We start from the raw sequence: 20,672 nt of genomic DNA on the forward strand, positions 1-20,672 counted from the left end.
GATGCCCCTTTACAGCATGATACCTTGTTTGGTGTTAAGGCAGAAGAGGTGTTAAAGAAAATGGAGGATAAAGCTAAATCTATGCAAACAGTCAAAAGATTTCTTACAGGTACAGCCACCTCGATTTAGCAGAAATTGGCCTACAAAGAATTGGTCCTTTCCAGTGTCAGACAGGCCACAGAGAGGCAGATACAGACGCCCAAGAGGCAGATCTCAACCCCAAGGCTCTAACAGACAACGACAGTGAGGTACCTCAACCCCAAAAGGATGTGAGGACAGGTCTCAACCTTATAGGAAACAGTCCCAATGACTTCCCCCTTCGTATGCCAAGCATTTCCCTTTTGGCAGCCCCCTTAGGGGGAAAACTAGCACTTTTTTCTCAAAATTGGCAAACAATCACCCAAAAGACAAATGGGTTCTAAATATTGTGTCTCAAGGTTACTGGTTCCACTTTCACACTTTGCCAAGGATAAAAGGAATGCCAAACCTGCCACAAAATCAATGGGCAGAGGCTCAAAAACAAATTTCAGCCCTCATGGACATGAGAGCTATTCAAAAAGTACCACTGCAGGAACAAGGACAAAGGATTTTACTCAGTACTCTTCCTGGTCCCCAGAAAGGACAAAGCCTGGAGACCCATACTAGACCTTTCAACTCTAAATACTTACCTGGATGTTCCGAAATTCAAAATGTTGACACTACAGCAGCTTCTTCCCATGCTGGGCAAGTTACTCTGGACCTCAGAGGCATACCTGCATGTCCCTATCAGACAAAATTGCAGACGATACCTCAGATTCAAAGCTGGTACAATGCACTACCAATTCTCTGCACTGCCCTTTGGCTTATCTACTGCTCCCAGGGTCTTTACAAAGTGCCTCGCACCAGTAATTGTATTTTGCAGTCAAAAAGGAATTCAAATATATCCATACCTGGACGACTGCCTCATTCAAGCAGAGAGAAAGGACGTTCTTCTAAAGCATCTGGCATTTGTAAAAAAGCTGCTGATTTCTCTAAGGTACACAGTAAACGAAAAGAAGTCAAAACTAGTGCCCTCACAACAGAATAATATTCCTGGGTGCCAGCTTAAATACAACGGCCCAGATGGCTTATCTCACGCCAGACAAACGAGGACAACTGACTCAGTATTTTCAATTACTGGCAAAAAAGTCCCATCTCCCTGCAACAAAAATTCTGCAGGCCCTGGGATTCATGGCATCCTGCATACTACTAATCCCATATGCCAGACTGCATATAAGGAAATTACAATGGTACCTAAAAAGTGTTTGGACTCAACACGCTCACAGTTTAGAAGCAGTAATACCAATAATTTTTATTTATTTTATTTTACATTTGTTGACTGGGCTAGTCTAGCTGGATATATGTCCATTTTCAGTAGAGGCCTGGGGAGATGAGCTTCAAACTTCAATAACAGTACATATCTACAGAAGTAAATACATGAGATCAACTACATTAATAATAACTAAGGCAGTATTAGCTAAAAAGTGGTTACAGGTATATAGAGTATATAACACAAAATATTGACTAAACATAATACAATTTATCATGAAGCTGTATTTTAACTGTTCAGAAAGATTGATAGTAAAGCACATAATATAATTCCAGATATAAGAAGGGGAGAAAAGGAAAGTAAGATTGGAACAGAAGATGAGTAAGAAAGTTCTAATCAAGAAGATTGGAACTTTTATGAGAGTATACTAATCGGAAGGCTAGGTAGTAGAGGTAGAATGGTAGTTGAGTTCTGATGAGATTGTTACTGAGCTGAGACAGTGAGGTAGAAACAGGTAGCTAGAGCATATAAGGTGGGGTAGAAACAAGTAGTGAGAGCATGTAGGTTAGTCAGGTTTAGTACAAGGGCGCATCCAATGAGTTTTAAGGAAGAGTTTAAGTTTATTTTTGAACAAGGACATAGAGGCAAGTGTTGAAAGTTCATTGGGGAGTAAGTTCCAGATTTTCCCAACAGTGTTAGTGAAGAGAGAGTCTCCAGCTCTATTGTTTGATTTGACAATATTTATGAGGAGTTTTTGTGAAGATCTTAGGGATTTCAGGTTATTGTAGGGATGAATAAGGTTAGAAAGTATGGGTGTCTTAGCAGGTTGATAAAGAATTTTATGGGCAATGGTCAGTTGATTATATTTCAGCTGTTGCTGTAATTCAAGCCACCCTAGGTATTTTAGATTAATACAGTGGTGTGTTTTAAAAAGGTTACCAGTGGCAAATCTGGCTATGTTGTTGTAGGTGTTTTAAGTTTTTTAATTCCCTGCCTACAACAGGAGTTTCGATGGTGGGCACAGGCATGTCACCTCAACAAGGGTCAGCCTTTCAGTCTACCCACATCCATTCAGACTCTAACAACAGATGCTTCGGACTACGCCTGGGGAGCACACATGGCAGGAAAATGTATTCAGGGCAAGTGGACCACAGATCAAATGCATCTTCACATCAATCAAAAAGAGATGTTGGCTGTTCAAAATGCCCTAACAGCTTTCAAGGACCTTCTGCATCCAGGACAATTACTATTAAAGACAGCCAACACCACAGTAATGTGGTACATAAACAAGCAAGGGGGCATTCATTCTTATCCCCTATGCAGGCAAGCCATGACCTTGTGGAACACAGCTCTAACTTATCAAGTTCATCTGCAAGCACAATTCCTGCCAGGAAAGAAAAATACTCTGGCAGACTATCTAAGCAGAAGTATCATGGACCCTCACGAATGGAAATTGAATCCACAAATCTTCAGCATGGTAATGCAAAAATGGGGATGCCCAGACATAGATCTTTTTGTCTCCCCACTGAATTGCCAACTACAAAAATTCTGCACAAGGAATTACCACACACAAGCATGGAAAGTGGATGCTCTTTCATTCAGCTGGAAAAGCCTAAAAGTTTATGCCTTCCCACCACTGCCTCTCCTTTCAAAGGTACTCCTAAAAGCCAGACAAGAAAAAACACAGATGATCCTGATTGCTCCGGACTGGCCACGCCAGCACTGGTACCCAATATTAAAGAACTTGGCTCAAGGCCCACTATGGATTTTGCCTCAAATTTTACACCTTCTGACTCAACAAAACAATCCGATCCTGCGCGGTCAGCTCAAGACCCTAAACCTGGCTGCATGGTAGATTCATTAGCCAAACAGGCAACACCTCTTTCTAAAGCTGTTATGGATGTCATTTTGGAGGCCAGGAGATCTAGCACCAGGAAATCTTACTCAGAAAAATGGAAGAGATTCTGTGCCTGGAACCAGGCTCAAAGCCTTGACCCTCTTGTCCCAAACATTCCTCAGATTTTACAATACTTAACTGAGATGCTGGACAAAGGCCTATCCTTCTCATCAGTTAAGATCCACGCCTCTGCCATTTCAGCACATTACAACACGGATCCTCCTTTATTCTCTCATCCCTTGCTAAAGCAGTATCTCAGAGAGGCAAAAAACATAAGACCGCCCTGGAGAGCACCAACACCAACTTGGGACCTCAATTTTGTTTTGGAAAAACTGACCCTGCCACCTTTTGAGCCAGCCAATACAGCCGATCTAAATTTATCATGGAAAACAGCTCTGCTCCTGGCAGTAACTTCAGCACGAAGAGTCTCAGAGCTACAGGCATTAATGGCAGTGGAACCTTTTATAATTTTTCATCAGGACATAGTTTCTTTAAGGACAAACCCTGCCTTTATGCCAAAGCTGGTATCCAGTGTGGCTCTTAACCAGACCATCCATTTGCCAACTTTTTATTCAAACCCCCAGAATAAAGCGGAGAAACTTCTGCACTCTTTGGACATACACAGACAGCTACGCTTCTACTTGGACAAAACAAAAGCTTTCAGGAAAACTGAGCAACTGTTTGTAGCATATGCTGCAGGATCACAGGGCAAGACGATCTCAAAACAGACCATCTCCAAATGGATAGGACACTGTATTCGTTACTGCTACACACAGCATGGAAAATCAGTCCCTAATAACATTAGGCCACATTCTACCAGAGCAACAGCCACTTCAACAGCCTTTCTCAGAGGAGTACCAACCAAGGAAATTTTGGAGGCTGCAACTTGGAGTTCAGTGCACACCTTTACCAAGCATTACCACTTGCCTCTTTACTCTAAATCCAGAGCAGGGTTTGCCACTGCAGTTCTGTAGGGCCTCATAGCCAATCCTAACTCTTTATAGACCAGCCACCCAACCTTAGCTTTGGGATTCTACCCAAGTGTAATGACTGCTGCAGTGTAACACAATGAACATAGTACAGTTTTGTACCTACCATAAATGTAGATGTTCGAGTGTTTACACTGCTGCAGTCCAGGTTACCCTCCCTCCATCCCCTCTGTCCTAACTGGACGTATCTATACCTTTCTATCCTATACAACCTTTGTAGTGTATTTGCTTGTAACTGAAGGTATTGTGTTTATTTTATATATATATATATATATATATATATATATATATATATATATATATGTTTTATTAGCAATATGTATTGCCTACCTACTTGGGGGCACCTGACATCTAGGGCAAGAAATACTGAAGAAAATGGCATCGGATGCATCTTGTATACCCCTGGCGCACTGACGTCAGGGAAGAAGCGACAGCAACCGACGCCGGACCAAGACTTTGGAACTCTGGCCGACTGTGGGACCACCTGATGGCAGGATAACCGAAGTGTATGACTGCAGCAGTGTGAACACTCGAACATCTACATTTATGGTAGGTACAAAACTGTACTTTCTCCATGCTGAGGGAGATGATAGTTGAGAAACCAATAATTCTTCAGCACAGACACCCCTTGAGTCAGTTTGTGATATTATTTTTAAATCCACACTTGAGTACCCAGAGGCGGACAGCCCAGATGATTCGATTGCTTCCCTTGGGCAACTGTTATCAGAGGACATACGTAATGTCATGGTTGAATCTAGAAAGCATAGTAATAGGAAATCCTACATAGCCAAGTGGAATTCTTCTTGTGCTGTCAAATAAAAGATCAGGCAGCAAGTACTGCTGGGGTTGGTGGGGTGGGAGGAGCAGCTTGATCCAGAAATGTTCTGTAGATCAGTTTACAGCAGGACTAGATTTTTCCTCTGTGAAAGTGTAATTGCCATCTCATCCTGTTAGCATTGTCCATTAGCTTCGCTGTTTCCGGAAGTAGTTTAAATCCCCCTAGGAGAGCTGTGGCTTCACCATAGGACTTGTTTTTAAGCTAAAAAAATTACATCAAACTTCATTTTAACCAACTGCTACTACACCATTAACATCCCTGACCAGGAAAACTATCTTTTAAGCATTCATTTTCTCAGCTTGAGGGACTTCTGAAATGTAGGCCATCATGTGTAGGAAGCGCTTCTTACCATTCCATAGGGACTGAGTAACCTAGAGTATGTGTCCTTTCTCAGATCCTAAAGTGGTTACTGAGCTAGCTTTAAACCAAGCCATTCATGTGACATAGTTCTCTTAGTCCTTAGATTAAAGGCAAAAGAATCTTACATTCCTTGAAAATTCATAGCCAGCTCAGATGCTGACTTCATTAAAACCAAGGATTTGAAGAAGGCTGAGCAAGTCTGTTTTGCAAACAAAGGAGGCCAGACAAGCCAGTAAAGGAACTGTTACCAGATGGTTGAATGATTGTGTTTCTTCTACTCTTCCCCAGAAAATACCTTGCAGAGGAAGTCAGACTTTTATAGGGCTACAGCTGTTAACGACTGCCATTATTAGAGGGAATGGCTGTTCTGGTGGCTGCTAAGTTGGCCAGTCCACTCCAAGTACTATAGCTGTATTTTTGTATTTTTATAAATCTTATAGATTTAAATTTATTTATGAACTATTTAGGTATTTCAAACTTCCTGGCAGGTTTTGTCTTTCAGCCTTCCCCAAAATAGTTTCAGTACCTCAGTCTTCATTATCTAATTTTTGTACTGTAAATGAGTGCAAATGTGTGATTACAAAGTCCATTTCATTTATATCCAGGCTCGCTTTCATAGGCAAAGCTTTAGACTGTGATTTCCTGCACTGTTAAAGATGTCCCACTGTTTGAAAAGATCTGGCCAAGGGACTTTGCCCCCTTCTCTATAGTTGATGTTCCATATAGTATTCCTACAGTAGTGATCCTGTTACTCGAACATGTACTGTTGTGGAAGTGTACTCGCACGACTTTACTTTTTGACTAATTCCTTTCTCTGAGTAATATGACTTTTGCATACTTTGTAGTAAAAATTGAGCCATCAGCCATTTTGGCCATCCACAGATGTGTATCGGGCAAAGTGTTGTTGCATTTCATAGTAGTGATGTTTTAATGAAACCTCTTTTTTGGAGTGCCACTTTCCAGTAGGTCGTGGTATTTTGTATTGCAACCCATTGAGTAAATGTCCTTGTGTCTTACATGCTGCTGTTTCTTACTAAAGTGGAAATACATTTTGCTTTGGGTTAGACAAATCACTTGTCAGTGTACTTGTCCAGAAATAATCATATTGTGAAGAGATACTACAAGGCCACATTGATGTCAAAGGAATATTGAAACTCTCTCCTTTGAGCAGCCATGTGCTTTTTTCTAAATAAGAAGGCGTGTATCATGAGACTTTTTTTTTGCCTAGGCTGTCCAGTGACAGTTGCATGTAAAGCACTTTTGTTAGTGAACCGTTTGGTTGTCTAGTAGCAGCTGTTTCAGCAGATTGCTGTTACCATGGAAGGCGTGCACTTTGCCCATGTGTGTGAGAACTTAAAACCCTTGCTTTGCACTGCGGCCTACAATTGCTTGTTGGGTAAGGTTCTTAAGGACAGGTTAATAAGGGATAGTCTTAATAGCAGTATAAATATGATTCTGGCATTAATGTTTTTATTGTATGTTATAAAAGACTACTCACTAGAAAGCTTAGAAGCTAGAGAAATTACAGTATCAGTAAAGACACAAGGGTATCTTCAGAGCTTTTTTATTAAAATGCAGTCTACAATTACTCTCATCTTTAAAGCTTTGCGATTTCAACTTTTAAATGACTAAGTGGGCTGATCTGTGCTGGCGCATCTAACAGTAACCTGGGCCCAGTGGGAAGCTGTAGAATGATACAATGAAAACTTAATAGTGTGCTTGATATTAATATCTGAAATGTGAAGTTAAATTTTCTGCTTGAAAACTTTGATGTAAACTTCACTTATTTGACATTGCATATATTGGAGCTTGTATTACTTCAGACAACTGATAAAACTAAATAAGTTCCTGTAGTGAATAACGTATTCAGGTGAAAACTTTTGGGTTACTGTCCTTCGTCCTTCAACTCCAGTTTGCTTGAAAGTTTTTTTTGACTAGCAGGCAAAGCCTGAAGAATGAAAGACCACCTTTCTGTTTCATAGGCTTGTCTTTAGTGTGACAGTGGGTGAAATATCATGCTGGTTTAGTGGAAGAGATGGTTTTCCTATAAAAGACTGCTTGGATTGTGGTGAAAGTGCCAAGTTCTGTGTTGAGTTGGAAGTAACCCTGAAAACATTAAGTGTTAATTGATGTTCTTTGAAGGTCTGCTGTTATAGTGAGTAGGAGTGTAATTTGCCTTTCACTTTTTTTTCATATTAAAACTAGATAATTGATTCTTTATCCGTTGTTTGCTTGACACAGCAAGTACTTATATTTTGTGGAAAACAGCTCAGTCAAGATGCAGTACAGCTCCTAGCTGTTATACTTAGCAAAATGTGGAACACTACCTTTCATAATGTGTAACAAATAGGAAAATCTGTAACATTAACGATTTACAAATGTCTTCAACTAGGAAGCTTATAGGATGGTTAAAATGCCTTACTTCATAAAAGTTTTCATGAATAAATATGATTCAGTATTGTTTACCATGAATAATAGTTGAAAAAAATTCATAATACAATATGTGCCAGACCCTATCGGTGTGAAACAATGTGAAAAATGGACTTAAGACGCAAAATGAGGATTGTTTCTCACAATGAGGTACCTTGAGAGGTGTGGTACAGCTCCATATTAACACTTGTCATTTTTTTCTCATAGGGTCTGAGGTTACAGAGAGTTGCACAGACCCAGTTACTGCTTCTCCTACAGTAACAGTGGCAAACTATTGGGCTTTGCTTCAGCCCCCCTTACCTTTGGAAATTCCCCCACCCCCGCCGCCTCCTCCAGAGTCCCCTCCTCCACCACCACCACCCCCTCCTCCACCAACTGAGGAGGCAGAAATTGAAGAGGTAGAAATGGAGGAAGAGAGCGATGAGCCTCCTGCACCTGGAACTGAGGATGATGTCGTTTTAAAACCGCTTGCACCACCAGCAGCTTCAAGCAAAAAGGTAAGTTTCCAAATAGTAATATGAAAGTGGTAGGCATTATGGGACATCTTGGTAACCGATGTAGTCTACTGTCCTGCCACAACTGTGAACTTAATTATATGAGTAATAGTTGTGAAGAGTTTTGTCGTTTCGTACAAGCTGATTCTGTGACCAGATGTAGTAAAATACTCTGCATGCAGTAGAGGATTTTTTTGAGCCTATCCTGTAAACATCAGGACTTAGAGAGGCCAAGTGCCTAAGCTTTTTTTTTAATTTAAGTGTATAGTAGGCAGGATGTGGAAAAGGGGTATGCATTTTTTGAGTTCAACGTGGGGTGGAACTATATGAAGTAGAGTTTAAAAAAAAAAAAAAAAAAAAATTGAGTACATTCCTTTATTTGATAATGGTTAAATGTTTTAATTTGGCCTAGTATTGCTGTGTACTACCTGAAGTAGTAGTTTGGCTCTTGAGTAGTCTTGCGTGTTTAAAAAAAAAAAAAAAAGCACATTTGTTTCCACTGCTGTGTATTTTCTTTATTTAGAGTTGTGTGTGTGTGTGTGTGTGTGTGTGTGTGTGTGTGTGTGTGTGTGTGTGTGTGTGTGTGTGTGTGTGTGTGTGTGTGTGTGTGTGTGTGTGTGTGTGTGTGTGTGAATGGAGCACAGGTGTCTGTACACACTTGCAAAAGCAGTGTTGTGTTTATTTTTTTCTCTGTTTTGATGGTTAGGAAGTCTAGTTTTTCTTCACTTAATTGCCAGGTTGCTAAATAAAATTATGTTTGCATATTTCCATTTGTGTGCCTGTTACGCACACACATACATATATGATTTTTTTATTACACGTTTTCTTGATTGGGTTAAGCCTGCTGTGCCAGAATTTTCATAGAGGGGCTATGGAGAAGTTCCTGGCATAAGGTAATGCACAGAGTAAGACAGGTTTAAATGCATGCAAATGTAGCACAGAGCAGAAAAGATGATAGTTTTACACAGTTATTAAAAACAAGAAGACAAGTTAAAATATATCTAGTAATATTTAAGTACAAACGTAGTAGTGCATTCAGAATGCAACTTGGGAAGTGACATTAAGGTACATAACGATGAGAGTTGCCCTTGTAGGTGATTTAACTTCACATTTAAACATAGCTCAGGGTTGGTGAGGCTAAGATTCTTATGTCAGTGAGAAAATAATTTTTTCTACATGAGAGGAAATAAACGTGGGCATGGAATAGTGGCCTACTGTTTGTGCTAACTTAGTAAGTGTGATTTATTGAGTTCAGTACTCTACTGTATGCAGCAGCATAGCTAGGGCCAGGTGAAGGAGACAATTGTCATGGGCACAAAGTTTTGACAGGGGCACAATCAGCCGTCTGATTCATCATCCCTGCTGCTTAGTGTATATTGGCTTTTAAAAGCCAGTCTTGCGCTTTCAGTCAAACCTGAGAGTTGTAGCACTCCATATGTGGTCTACACTGTAGCATCTGTCTACATTTGTAACAAGAAGTTTGCTACAGTTTAAAAGTGAAAGAAACTCTTTATTTACTAACCAGCCTAAGTGCTATAGCATTTTAATTTTTGTAACTAAAATGTGAGTAATCAGGAAGGAGGGGCAGGGAACAGAAACAGGACCTGATTAGTTCATATGTCAGGAACCCCAGGCAACTGATAGCAATTTATTTTGTCTTCCATTGGTAGTTGGTGTGCCAGTACAAGGAGCTTAGCATATCGGATTAATCAGAACAGGGTTTCTTTTTTTAGTAGGTTGTGTGTAAACTTGCATTTAAAAATATCAGGTGCGTGTATTGTAGCCTAGGTTTCATAGGCATTCTGTAGTACTTGACATTGATGGGAGGAGGGTCAGCTACCTTCATGTTTGATTGTTCTGAGTATTTGTAATTTTTGTTTAAGCATTTTTAATGCAGCTTTGACTACTGGACCCTTAATAGTATGGAAGTATGTAGGATTTTTATCATACATGTCTTCCATGGTAATTGTTTTTTTTTGTTTTTTTTTTTTAATTTGTAACTTTCAGTATGTTTCTGAAAGTTAAGGGTGATCAACACCAGTGCCAAAATATTTCTATTGTTAGAGTTTCAGTAGGGCACATTAAGCATGTTATTAAAGCCTTTTTGCCAAGCTTTTATTTATTCCAAATGAAATGTATTTTTTTTCTTAGTGTGTGTGTGTACTTCGTTTTTATCAGGTAATGAAATTTCTGAAGCTCGTTTGCTTTTCATTTAGTATTGTGTTAATTTGAGGTGACATCTGCATGAGCATTGTATCATCTGCATATTTGCAGCAAGTCATTTTGTTTATCCACGCATGATTTTTATGACTCGCAGTGAGCTAAGGTTCTGGAATTGAGCCTTGGGGAAAACGCCTATGTTATATTGGTAGAGGCATAAAATTATTAATTCTCCTGAGTTAATGTGTGTGTCCTTTGGGACATGTAGCTTTAATACTAATGTATAGCAGTCTTCTGTGGAGAAGAGATTAATTTGCGATCTCATAGACATTAAAATAAGGTATGAAATGTGGCTGTAGTTTGAAGACTGTTGTCGTAATTTGTAACCATGTGATCCAGTGTTGTCTGTTTTCATCTAATTCAACATATGGGAATTTGGGTCTGACCTCTGCACCGAATTAGAAGCTTTCACATTTCCAGGGCTCTCCCTCCTCTACCCATAATTCCCTGTACTGCACAATACCTCTGATCTCGTTTGCCGCCAGAAGTTTCCAGATGTGTTCTTGAGGGCTTGTATCCTTTTGTTGATGTTTCTTTGAAACAAGTTGGATAGTTGTTATATTGGATAGACTTGTATTTAATAGCTTAATATTTTACTTCTCCTGTAGCTTTAGTATGCGTTTCATCTTAGCTGAGCAGTGTACTAGTGCAGCTTAGAGATGTTCTTAACTTGATGTTTACAACTCTTCAAATGCTGTTGCCTTTAATGTGTGTGTTTTTTTTTTTTTTTTTTTACTTTTTGAGTATAGAAAAGCTATTGTTTTGTATTTTGATAATATTTTAATGACATTTAGTTATCTTTAGGCTAGTGATTTCTGTCTTCCTCTAGTTGAATTCATGGCTGAGTAGTAAGCCTTTAAAAATGTTCAGTGTGTGGGCACAAACTGCTTCCTCAAAACCCTCACACTTTGTGTGCATCACCTAGTCTCTGGCCATTTGGACACGGTGTGCTTTGTGTGCATCCTTTAGTGCCAGAGCTTTACAAGCTCATTGAGACAAATTGGTGGTGAAGGGACGTCTTCCACCACAGACAAGAGACTGTCTTCTGAACTCTCTTCTTCCTCTTCCACTGCTAAGAAGCAAGACAGGGCTTGATCCTCATACAAGACTCCAGATAAGGAGAAGGACAGGGAGAAAGGAAGTGTAGAGCCAGTGAAAAGGACAGACGAGTCTTCACCTATTTTTAAAAGGTCTTCAGATCCATTGCTTCAAGTCAGGCCCACACATATGTCAGCCAGGAGATCGGAACAGACAGCCTCCTTGTCCTGACCGTCCTCCCTTTAGCCCTGGTTCTCAATGGAACTGGTCAGCCATAGACTAAGTTCTCCAGTCTTGCAAGAGAAAAGATATTCAAGACCTTCCTCAGTAGCTTCATCTACCCGATCATGCCTGCACTTGATACAGTACGGTGTCGCCAGGATGAGGAGATTTTTAAGGATGCAGATCCAACTTTGGGGTTTGTCGGTACCATCCCCAGGGAATGTATTGACCCTTCCATCATCTTGCACCCCCACTCCTTTTGCCTGTTCCGGTCCATACTCTAACCGTTCTGGATCAAACCCATTTTGAAGTGCATCTTGGTGCTGGCAGCCTCTTTGATTTCAGTGTCAGTCTCCCTATTCTTCTCGACTCCTGTGTACTCAGATTGGGAAGGGACTCTGAGCTGCAGTGTCAGTGCCGATCTCAGGGAAGAAGAGTTCGACAAGATTTTTGAAGCAGTCTCTCCTCTTCTGTTAAGAGCCTTTGCACTAGCCAGCTAGAGTCTGAGATCTTCCTTGGACCGGGGATGCCAGGAGTCTGGGTTTCTCTTGCTTCCCTGAATCCAGAGGGATCCTCTACTCTAGTGGTAGCTTTAACCTTTGAGGTAGTAGAAAGGGCTTTGGGCTTACCCAAGAAGAAGGCATTTTCTTGAAGCGTGGTTCCACCCGAACTGGATCCTGCAACTCCACGTTCGTCATTCTGCCAAACAGGGACAGTTGGTACCACAGGCTTCCAGAATCACTTGCTACTTCATTTCCCAGTTCAGGTCTGAGGATTTCATTGGGGCCTAGGATGCCAGAATTTGGGGGTTTCTCTTGCTTGAGTCCAGAGGGATCCTTGATTCCAGTGGCAGCTTTGGCCTTCGAGGTAGTAGATTGGCTATACTTCCAAGATGGCTGCACGTTAAGTAACAGCTCGACTCTAGCTGTCCCAGTGTGAAAACAGAAACTCAACAGAGAAGATAAGTAGACTTTTGTGTTTTTGGGTAAACTTCAGTAACTGATTAGTAAGTGTACTGTCTGGATGCCAGGAAAAAAGAAATACAGAGCACCTGGAAAAAAATCTACAAAAAGAGAGGAAGAAACCCTGACTGGGAAAGGTTCTGCAGCCGCTCAGAAAAAAGCAATGCAACCTCCAGACATGACTTACAAAAACCTACAGGAAGCTGTAAGGCAACTGCACATAGACCTTGTTAAAGTAAACTAAACGCTGATGGACAAGCACCAAAAGGCTAAGTAAAATGGAAGAAGCTTAGTTTAAACAGATATTCAGATGGGGTGATAAAACTACAAAAAAAATAGAGGTTGAAAGGAAGAATAGGCTGGCTGAATGAGACTGCTCAGGAAGAGATGTTTCAAAAAATAGAATTGGAGGACAGAGCATGTAGGAAAAACCTGAAATTTTCAGTGATACCACAGAAGGTGGAAGGAGCAGACTGCGTTAATTTTATGAAAGCACAAATAAACAACTGGACTGGTATTCCACAGCAGGAGTTGTTTAGTTGAAAAGGCACATCATGTGTATGTTGCAAACCTGGCTACAAGAAAGCAACCTAGACCTTTAATAGTAAAGATACAGTCCTGCCAGCCGAAGAAGATGATTCTAAAAAAACTGTGAGAAAAGGACAAAGTACTAAAAGTGGGAGACAGTATTTGTGGAGAATTACTCATTGTATACCTGACAGAAAAGTAGTAAATTCATTCCCCTATTCAGGGAATGTCGAAACGCAAGTGTGAGATTTAAACTGCTGTACCCAGCTGTCCTCAGGGTATTCTTCCCTTGAGGGACAGAATCATTTTTTGATGAAATATGCTAAGGAGGAAATAAAAAAGTTTGTTCAAAAAGTGAGATGCGAAACAGGAGGCGGTTCTGCTGCTTGTTCTGGTAAAGACCAAAGTGAGCCTGTACCTCTGAAACCTTTTTCACTGTTTCAGTGAAAAATGTTGGAGACGTAAAGGAGCACATGAGCTGACTAGAAGAATCGAGAGTACATTGCAAATGAAGCAGACACAGGATTTGGAAGATGAGGAAGAACAGTAATAAAACCAGTAACTTAATGTGGGACTACAGTGCAGTAATTAAATTTCTGAAATATAACAGAACATGAAATTCTGGAAATATTGCCCTACTTCATGTCATTAATGTTTGGAAAAATGCTTTGGGGAGGGGAAGAGAGGAGAGAAAGTTAACTGTAAGTAAAGAAAACATTTTTCCTAATCATACTATTTTGTGGTGTATGGTTTTCTTTGCATGCTGTAAAGTTTTTTTCAGTTAAGTTATTTTTAAGTGTAATGGAGATTGTAACTAGGTGCTGCTATTCTGTTTTCCTTTCTTTCTCTTCTGTCTGTCTTGTTCTGTTTTAAGAAATATAGGCACTGCAATGTTTAAAAAAAAAAAAAAGCCTAGTTAAGAGCATGACAACAGAAAAAGTAATGTACTTTTTCTCATTCTTGCTAGGGGAAGTACTGGATTTAAGGGCCTTAGATTGGTTTAGTAACAAGTTTTAAGAGAAAGCAAGTAGATGAAAAAGAATATATGTTTTTCTAGCAAATTAATTTATTCGTAATGTCAGTTCTGTCTGGTCTCATGTCTCAATGGAAACAGTCTGAGAAAGAGAAATTGACTAGATCTCATGTCTGACGAAGAGAAATTGACTAGTTCTCATGTCTGCATGAAGACAGTCTGATAATGTGAAATTGGCTGCCTGGTTCTCATGTCTTCATGCAGACAATCTGTTAGAGAAATTGGTTACAATGTGGTGGAATGTGATTGGCTGGGGGGGGAGAAAAGCGAAACTTGATAGGAGATGATGTTCTCGGAAAGCATTCAGGGTTTTTTCCCAGCTGGGAGAGCTATGAAGATAAGACAGAATCAATTACCATTTAGTAGAACCACAGGCTGCACCATGCGTCTTAGCATGGATAACCTTTCTTTTAGGTTAACTCAAGTCAGGGAATGTGGCTGTCAGTTTGGGACATTTCTTCCTATTAGGAGGCTAATAAAAACAAAAACAGCACAGAGGCTAAGAGCCAGTAAAAGGTATTTAATTTAGCGCTTTCCTCTCTCAGTAAATGAGACTTCTTTAGAATAAAATCTCAAAGGAACAACCACCATTTATTCTACCTTCTTTGCCGAGAAGCGGTGAGAGTCTGGCAACAGGTGATCTCGTCCAACCGTTTTCTAGTAGCAAGGGTCACAGTGGGAAACCCCAACATTCTAGCAGACAAGCTCAACAGAGCTATTCGATGTCTCACGATTGGTCTCACAATCACACAATGACAGGGTCTTTTGCAGAAGGTGACAACTTTGCTGCAATCTCCACTTTACCCCTCAAGTGTAGCAGTTTTTTTTTTTTTTTTTTTTTGCCGTAATCCCACCCCCTAAGGGGAGTCACCAAAGGATGCTCTAGTCCACATTTGGCCCTCTGGTCTCCTGTTTGCTTACCGTCCCCTACTGCTAATCCCCACATTTTTTCAGAAAGCAGTATGGTTGAAGAGCAAGGTTATCTTTATTGCCCCTTTCTAGCCTCAGCAAGTTTGGTTTCCCTTCCTATGGTCTCACCTTCTGTGTCGTCCTTGGACACTGGACCCCTGTCCATATCTGGTGTCTCATCCCTCAGGGATGGCCGACCCAGACATTCCAGGCCTCAAATTGACTGCATGGTTTCTGCATTTCCAATGATGGCTAGATTGTCCAGGCTTTCTTCTCTATTTCTCCAAATATTAATATCTTCCCAGAAACCTGCAACCAGGAAACTATACAAGAGTAAATGGAAAAGATGTACCATCTGGACACAACAGAGACAATTGGATCCCTTTAGTGCTCCCATTCCTGCTATTTTGGATTTACTAGCATCTCTTTTTCAATGAAGGGTATTGTTTCTGCCCTCAAAATTCAGCTGTTGGCCATGTCTATCACACTGGAGATTTTCTCCTCTAATTTCAACCAGAGTTTGCAAAACATTCCTTAAAGGTACTTTTCTACTTGACCTCTGATTAAAGATCTTATTTCAACTTGGGATGTCACAGTTGTGTTACAAAGTTTGGTTCAGCCTCCCTTTTAAGCCTTCAGCTAAATCTGACCTAAACAGTCTTCTTGTGGCTATTACTTACACCAGGCGAGTTTCTGAACTCCAAGCATTCTCTTCAAAACCGCCATGTTTGACTTTCCATAAAGATAGTCACTTCTTGTACTAATCCATCTTTCCTGCCAAAGATAGCTTCTGAAACGAACATCAGTCAGATCATAAATTTGCCACTCTTTCCAAAAATTTTCAGTAAAGAATACATCCTTCACCTTTTGGATGTACAAAGACAGCTTCATTTTTATCTCCATAGAACAAAGGATTTCTGGAAAGCTGACCAGCTCTGTTTCATTTACCCATAGCAAATTGGGAAAACCTGTCTCTAAAGTTCCCATAGCTAAATCGACTTCAGATTGTATTTCTTATGTTAATTCCCTGAAAGGTTTACCTTTGACAAAGACACCCAAAAGCTCAGTTCACTAGACCCTATGGCCATATCTGCCAAACTCTGGACCAGAGCTTCCATGGTTATTTGTGCTGCAGCCACTTGGTCCAATACTCATACTTTTATCCCTCATTACGGCTTCTTGTATGTTTAGCCAACATAGTGACATCGAAAAAGAAACTGTTTATTACTAATTTGTTTTTTTGAAAGGGGTTATCTAGTTGAGCTTTTGGATAATTTAGCTAATGAAATTTGTTCAAAGAGGTCAGATGATTTTTTTCCCATGTTGAAAGGCTTCACAAAAAAAGTAAGTGGTAACTGTTTCAGAGGAATCTAAGTTGGAAGTTAGTTCTAGGTATTATTTGGACATGACTGTGGATAATGAGGTTGTAAAGGATGTCATTTGTGACAACTAGAAAGTAATAATGGGAAATGGTGATTTGGCTAAGGTATTACGGGGTTTTCCAAGTTATGTGTACAAGAAACCTAGTAATATTAAACAATTATTAGAACATGGCAACACTAAGTTGGTTCCCCTTTAAGACAAAAAACTTTTGGGATGTACAGGTTGTTATAGTTGTAAGGCATGTAGATAAATTCATGAGGGTCCTTATGCAGCTTTGGAAACACTTTGATGCTGTTCCAGTTCTGGGAAGGTTCAGTTGCAACACCTGTGGGGTGGTCTGTATTGCACTGTGTTCAGGGTGTCCATTTTTTTGTGTGGGCATGAACACCAGAAGTTTGAAGAAGAGGATTTAAGAACATCTTTATGCAATCAAAGTTAAAAATGGAAACAGCACTTTATATAAGCATTCTGTGTCTTGCAGTGCTTATAAAAGGTTTATAATGCTCAGATCTGCTCTGAGCTACAACAGAGTGGCATTAAATATACTGATCCCAAGGATATTGCCAGTATCCTGGCAGATCAATTTCGTGCCAACTTCACCCCCCTTTCACCCCCTAAGGAGCCTATCTCAATACCAAAAGATTTGCAAATTCCAGTAACCACGGCCACACAGTTAGAAACCGCACTCTCCAAAGCTAAGAATACAGCATCAATGGTACCATATGACATCCCGGGCTGTGTACAACATGAATTACAAAATGAACTGGCACCTCACCTAAGTGTCATGTTTAATCATAGCCTCACATCAGGCTTTGTGCCCACTGAGTGGCGCACAGCTACAGTTGTCCCACTCCACAAGGGGGGGGGGGATCTGCATTGGATCCCAGGAACTACTGTCCCATCAGTTTGATGAGCCTGATCTGCAAGGGCATGGATAGCATTATCATGGCACTTGTAAACAAAGACATTGGCAACCTTCAAACACTGGACCCCACCCAGTTTGGGTTCGTGAAGGGCCAATCTTGTCTCCTGAACCTGATTGACTTTTTTGAATCAGTCTCCAGAGCTGTGGACGTGGGTAAGGCGGTCCACACAACCTATCTGGACCTCACCAAGGCCTTCGACACCATCCCCCACTCTGGAATCATTGATAAACTTACTAAGCTGGGCATAAATTCCTCCGTCACTTGATGGGTTGCTAACTGGCTTACTGACAGAACCCAGACTGTAAAAGTCGCAGACTCCAAATCCAGCTCCAGACAAGTGAAAAGTGGAGTACCTCAGGGTTCAGTCTTGGGACTGCTCTTGTTTGGCATCTACTTCTCTGAAGTGCAGGCCAACACTAACGGACTCTGGCTAACAAAGTTCGCAGATGACTGCAAACTGGGAGCCATTTTTGAATCCCCAAATGATGTGGATATTCTACAAAAGGTCCTTAACAAAAACAGATGCTTGGTGCCAGAGCCATGGGCTCAAGCTTAATGCCAAGAAATGTATAGTTATCCCCTTTGGGAAAAACCATGTACCCATGAATTACCACATAGGTGGCAGTGCACTAAACACTGAAAGTGTCAAGAGAGACTTAGGGACACAGGTGGACAGTGGTCTCACTTTCGATAACCACATTGCCACAAGTGTCAGGAAATCCTTCTATGTGGCACACCTCATCACTAAGTGCTTTTCATCCAGAAAAAAGGAGTTCATTGTCCCACTGTACTCATCCCACATTAGACCCATTATAGAGTACAACGCCCTGTTTGGTATGTACCTCACAAGACATCTGCAACAGCTGGAAAGGCCGCAGAAATACCTCACTAAAAGAATCACAGCCCTAAAGGAGATGCCCTATGCTGACAGTCTAAAAAAAGCTCCAGCTATACTCTGTGGCATATCGTCTACTCAGAGGCCATCTCTGCTTAACATACAAGGCCATGTCAGACCCTGAGCTGTTGGACATGCTCCACTTAAAGAAATCCCAATTACTCAGAGCCACACGCTCCAGGGATCTAAACCTTGTCCTCAATGAACAAAACATGCTGCAGAAATAGGTTCCTGACCCATTGACTCCCCATACTCTGGAATAGACTGTCCATACATGTCAAGCAGAGTGCCTCCTTGGCCCTCTTCAGAAGGAACCTTAATTGGATGGGAGATAGGAAATTCACCCCGGGGATCACGTCAGTCGCCCTGCTTGACGGGGGTCCAGGGAAGTAAATATTGTGGGAAGAAATATCCAGGGAATTGTTATGGCTAGGTTTGTATAGGCCCTAGGGCCAATAGCCTAGTACCAACCTATGTTTAAAATTTTGGACATTGTAATGGTGGATTTACTGGGTGGTAATTTTAAAAATATTGCAGAAAAAATAACCCCCCTGGACTGTGAGCAGACAATTGATTTTTGCTTAGTTTTTAAGGTATATTAGATGGTGTTGTATTGGATGTCCTTCATGGATGCATCTGCAGTCATAACAACTGGGTTGTCCTGTCGTCAGGCAGCCCTTCAGTCGGCCGGATTCCAAAGTCCGGTCCGCTTCGCTGATGTCGCACTTCACCCGACGTCATCTCTGTTGGTCTTCGGGTATATAAGCATCAGCCGGCCATTTTCTCCAGTCTTTCTTGCGGCGCTGAAGCAGAAGCTGTTCGCAAGTGCCGGTCGGTCGGATCCAGAGATTACTAAGACTTCTAAAGCTAAGTACCCGTTGGGGACTCTTTCTTGCCTCAGCCGATGTCAGAAAAAGTTAATAATTGTTTAACCTGTGGGAAACAAATACCTCATAAAGATTTCCACTCTTACTGCCTGCCCTGTTTAGGCCCAGCCCACGACGTAGCAGCTTGTTCGTCCTGTGCTTCTTTCAACCGAGTTTGCAGAACAGTTTTCGGTTCTGACTTTGCGTACATTATGCCGTCGGACCCTCCGACGCATTCTGCCAAAAGAGAAAGAAAGACCGAGGTCCACGGTTTCGGCGAAACCACGGTTAAGCAAACGCGGTGTAAACCGAGAAAACTGATCAAACTACTCCTGAAACTATCACTACAACTGAGGTCCCTGCTAACACTCTTGAATCGGCCTCAGAAATTTTAACCACTACGGTGCTTACCACTGACTTATCAGACACCATTCCCTTGGATGTCTCTACCCCAGCACGTGGTGCTGCTAGGCCTCCAGCAGCCATGTCCATTAAGGCCTTCGCCAGGGCTAAAGCAGCCAAGACTACTAAAACAGTGCCTGTTAAACCCCCTTCCACCAGGCCCTCTGCCAGTTCTCAAATGCTTACCTTGGCACAAGATTTAATTTCATTAATTAGAGGCTCTCAATCTCACCCAGACAGGGCCTCTCAGCCCCCCGAAAAGAGACCTAGGGCAGAGCCCCCTGAGCCAGTGTCCTCTGATGATTCTGCTGATGAATCAGACATAACTGACCAGCCAGAGGCTCCTTTCTCCAATTTTGAAGATTCTGATGCTGAAGAATCCATTCCAGCTGCTTCCTCCAGAAGAATTCTCCTTTGGGGAAACCTTGCATGCCATGCGAGAACAGTTCCAATGGCAGCAACAGGATTTTTCAGACTCCAGGAAAAGACTTAGGACCTTTTTGCACCTACCACAGCACAGGCCCTTAGCTATCCCTCCTGTTCTCTCTGTGGTGGATGATGCTTTCAATGATGCCTGCTCAGCTCCAGATTCTTTACCCCCAGCCCCTGCCAAACCAGACAGATTTTACAGGGTGCCAGATACTCATCACCACCTCTACAAGGCCCCTCTTGCAGAGCCGGAGAGTATATCCCAGGGTCCCAAGGCAGTAGCTGCGACTATAGCTAAAAACCCTGTTCCTTCTGAAAGGGAAGCAAGGTCATTAGACAGATGGGGTAAAAAAGTTTACACTTCAGCCACTCTTTCAGCTAGAGCTTTAAATTGTCAGTTTCACATGATACAATACCAAGAGTTTATGCTTGATCAGTTAACTAAAAAGCTAACCACTGATGAATCTCTTGATAAGAATTATGTATTAGAAATGGTAAATAACATACAGCAGGTTAGTAACCATTCTTTAAAATGTGGCTATGATGCACTGGAGGCTTCATTT

The 20,672-nt window shown here is 41.3% G+C and overlaps 1 protein-coding gene across 1 annotated transcript in view; it reads left to right on the forward strand.

Moving 5' to 3' along the window:
* Window positions 1-20,672, forward strand: part of FNBP4 (formin binding protein 4) — a gene marked incomplete in the record, with an annotated part of 825,158 nt that overhangs the window by 533,181 nt on the left and 271,305 nt on the right. The window contains 1 exon segment of the mRNA XM_044082091.1: window positions 8,010-8,299. Within this exon segment, the coding sequence (XP_043938026.1) occupies window positions 8,010-8,299 (290 nt within the window).

This window comes from Protopterus annectens, chromosome 9.part0 (genome assembly GCF_019279795.1).
Source record: "Protopterus annectens isolate FY-2018-M chromosome 9.part0, PAN1.0, whole genome shotgun sequence".
Classification (NCBI taxonomy): domain Eukaryota; kingdom Metazoa; phylum Chordata; order Ceratodontiformes; family Protopteridae; genus Protopterus; species Protopterus annectens.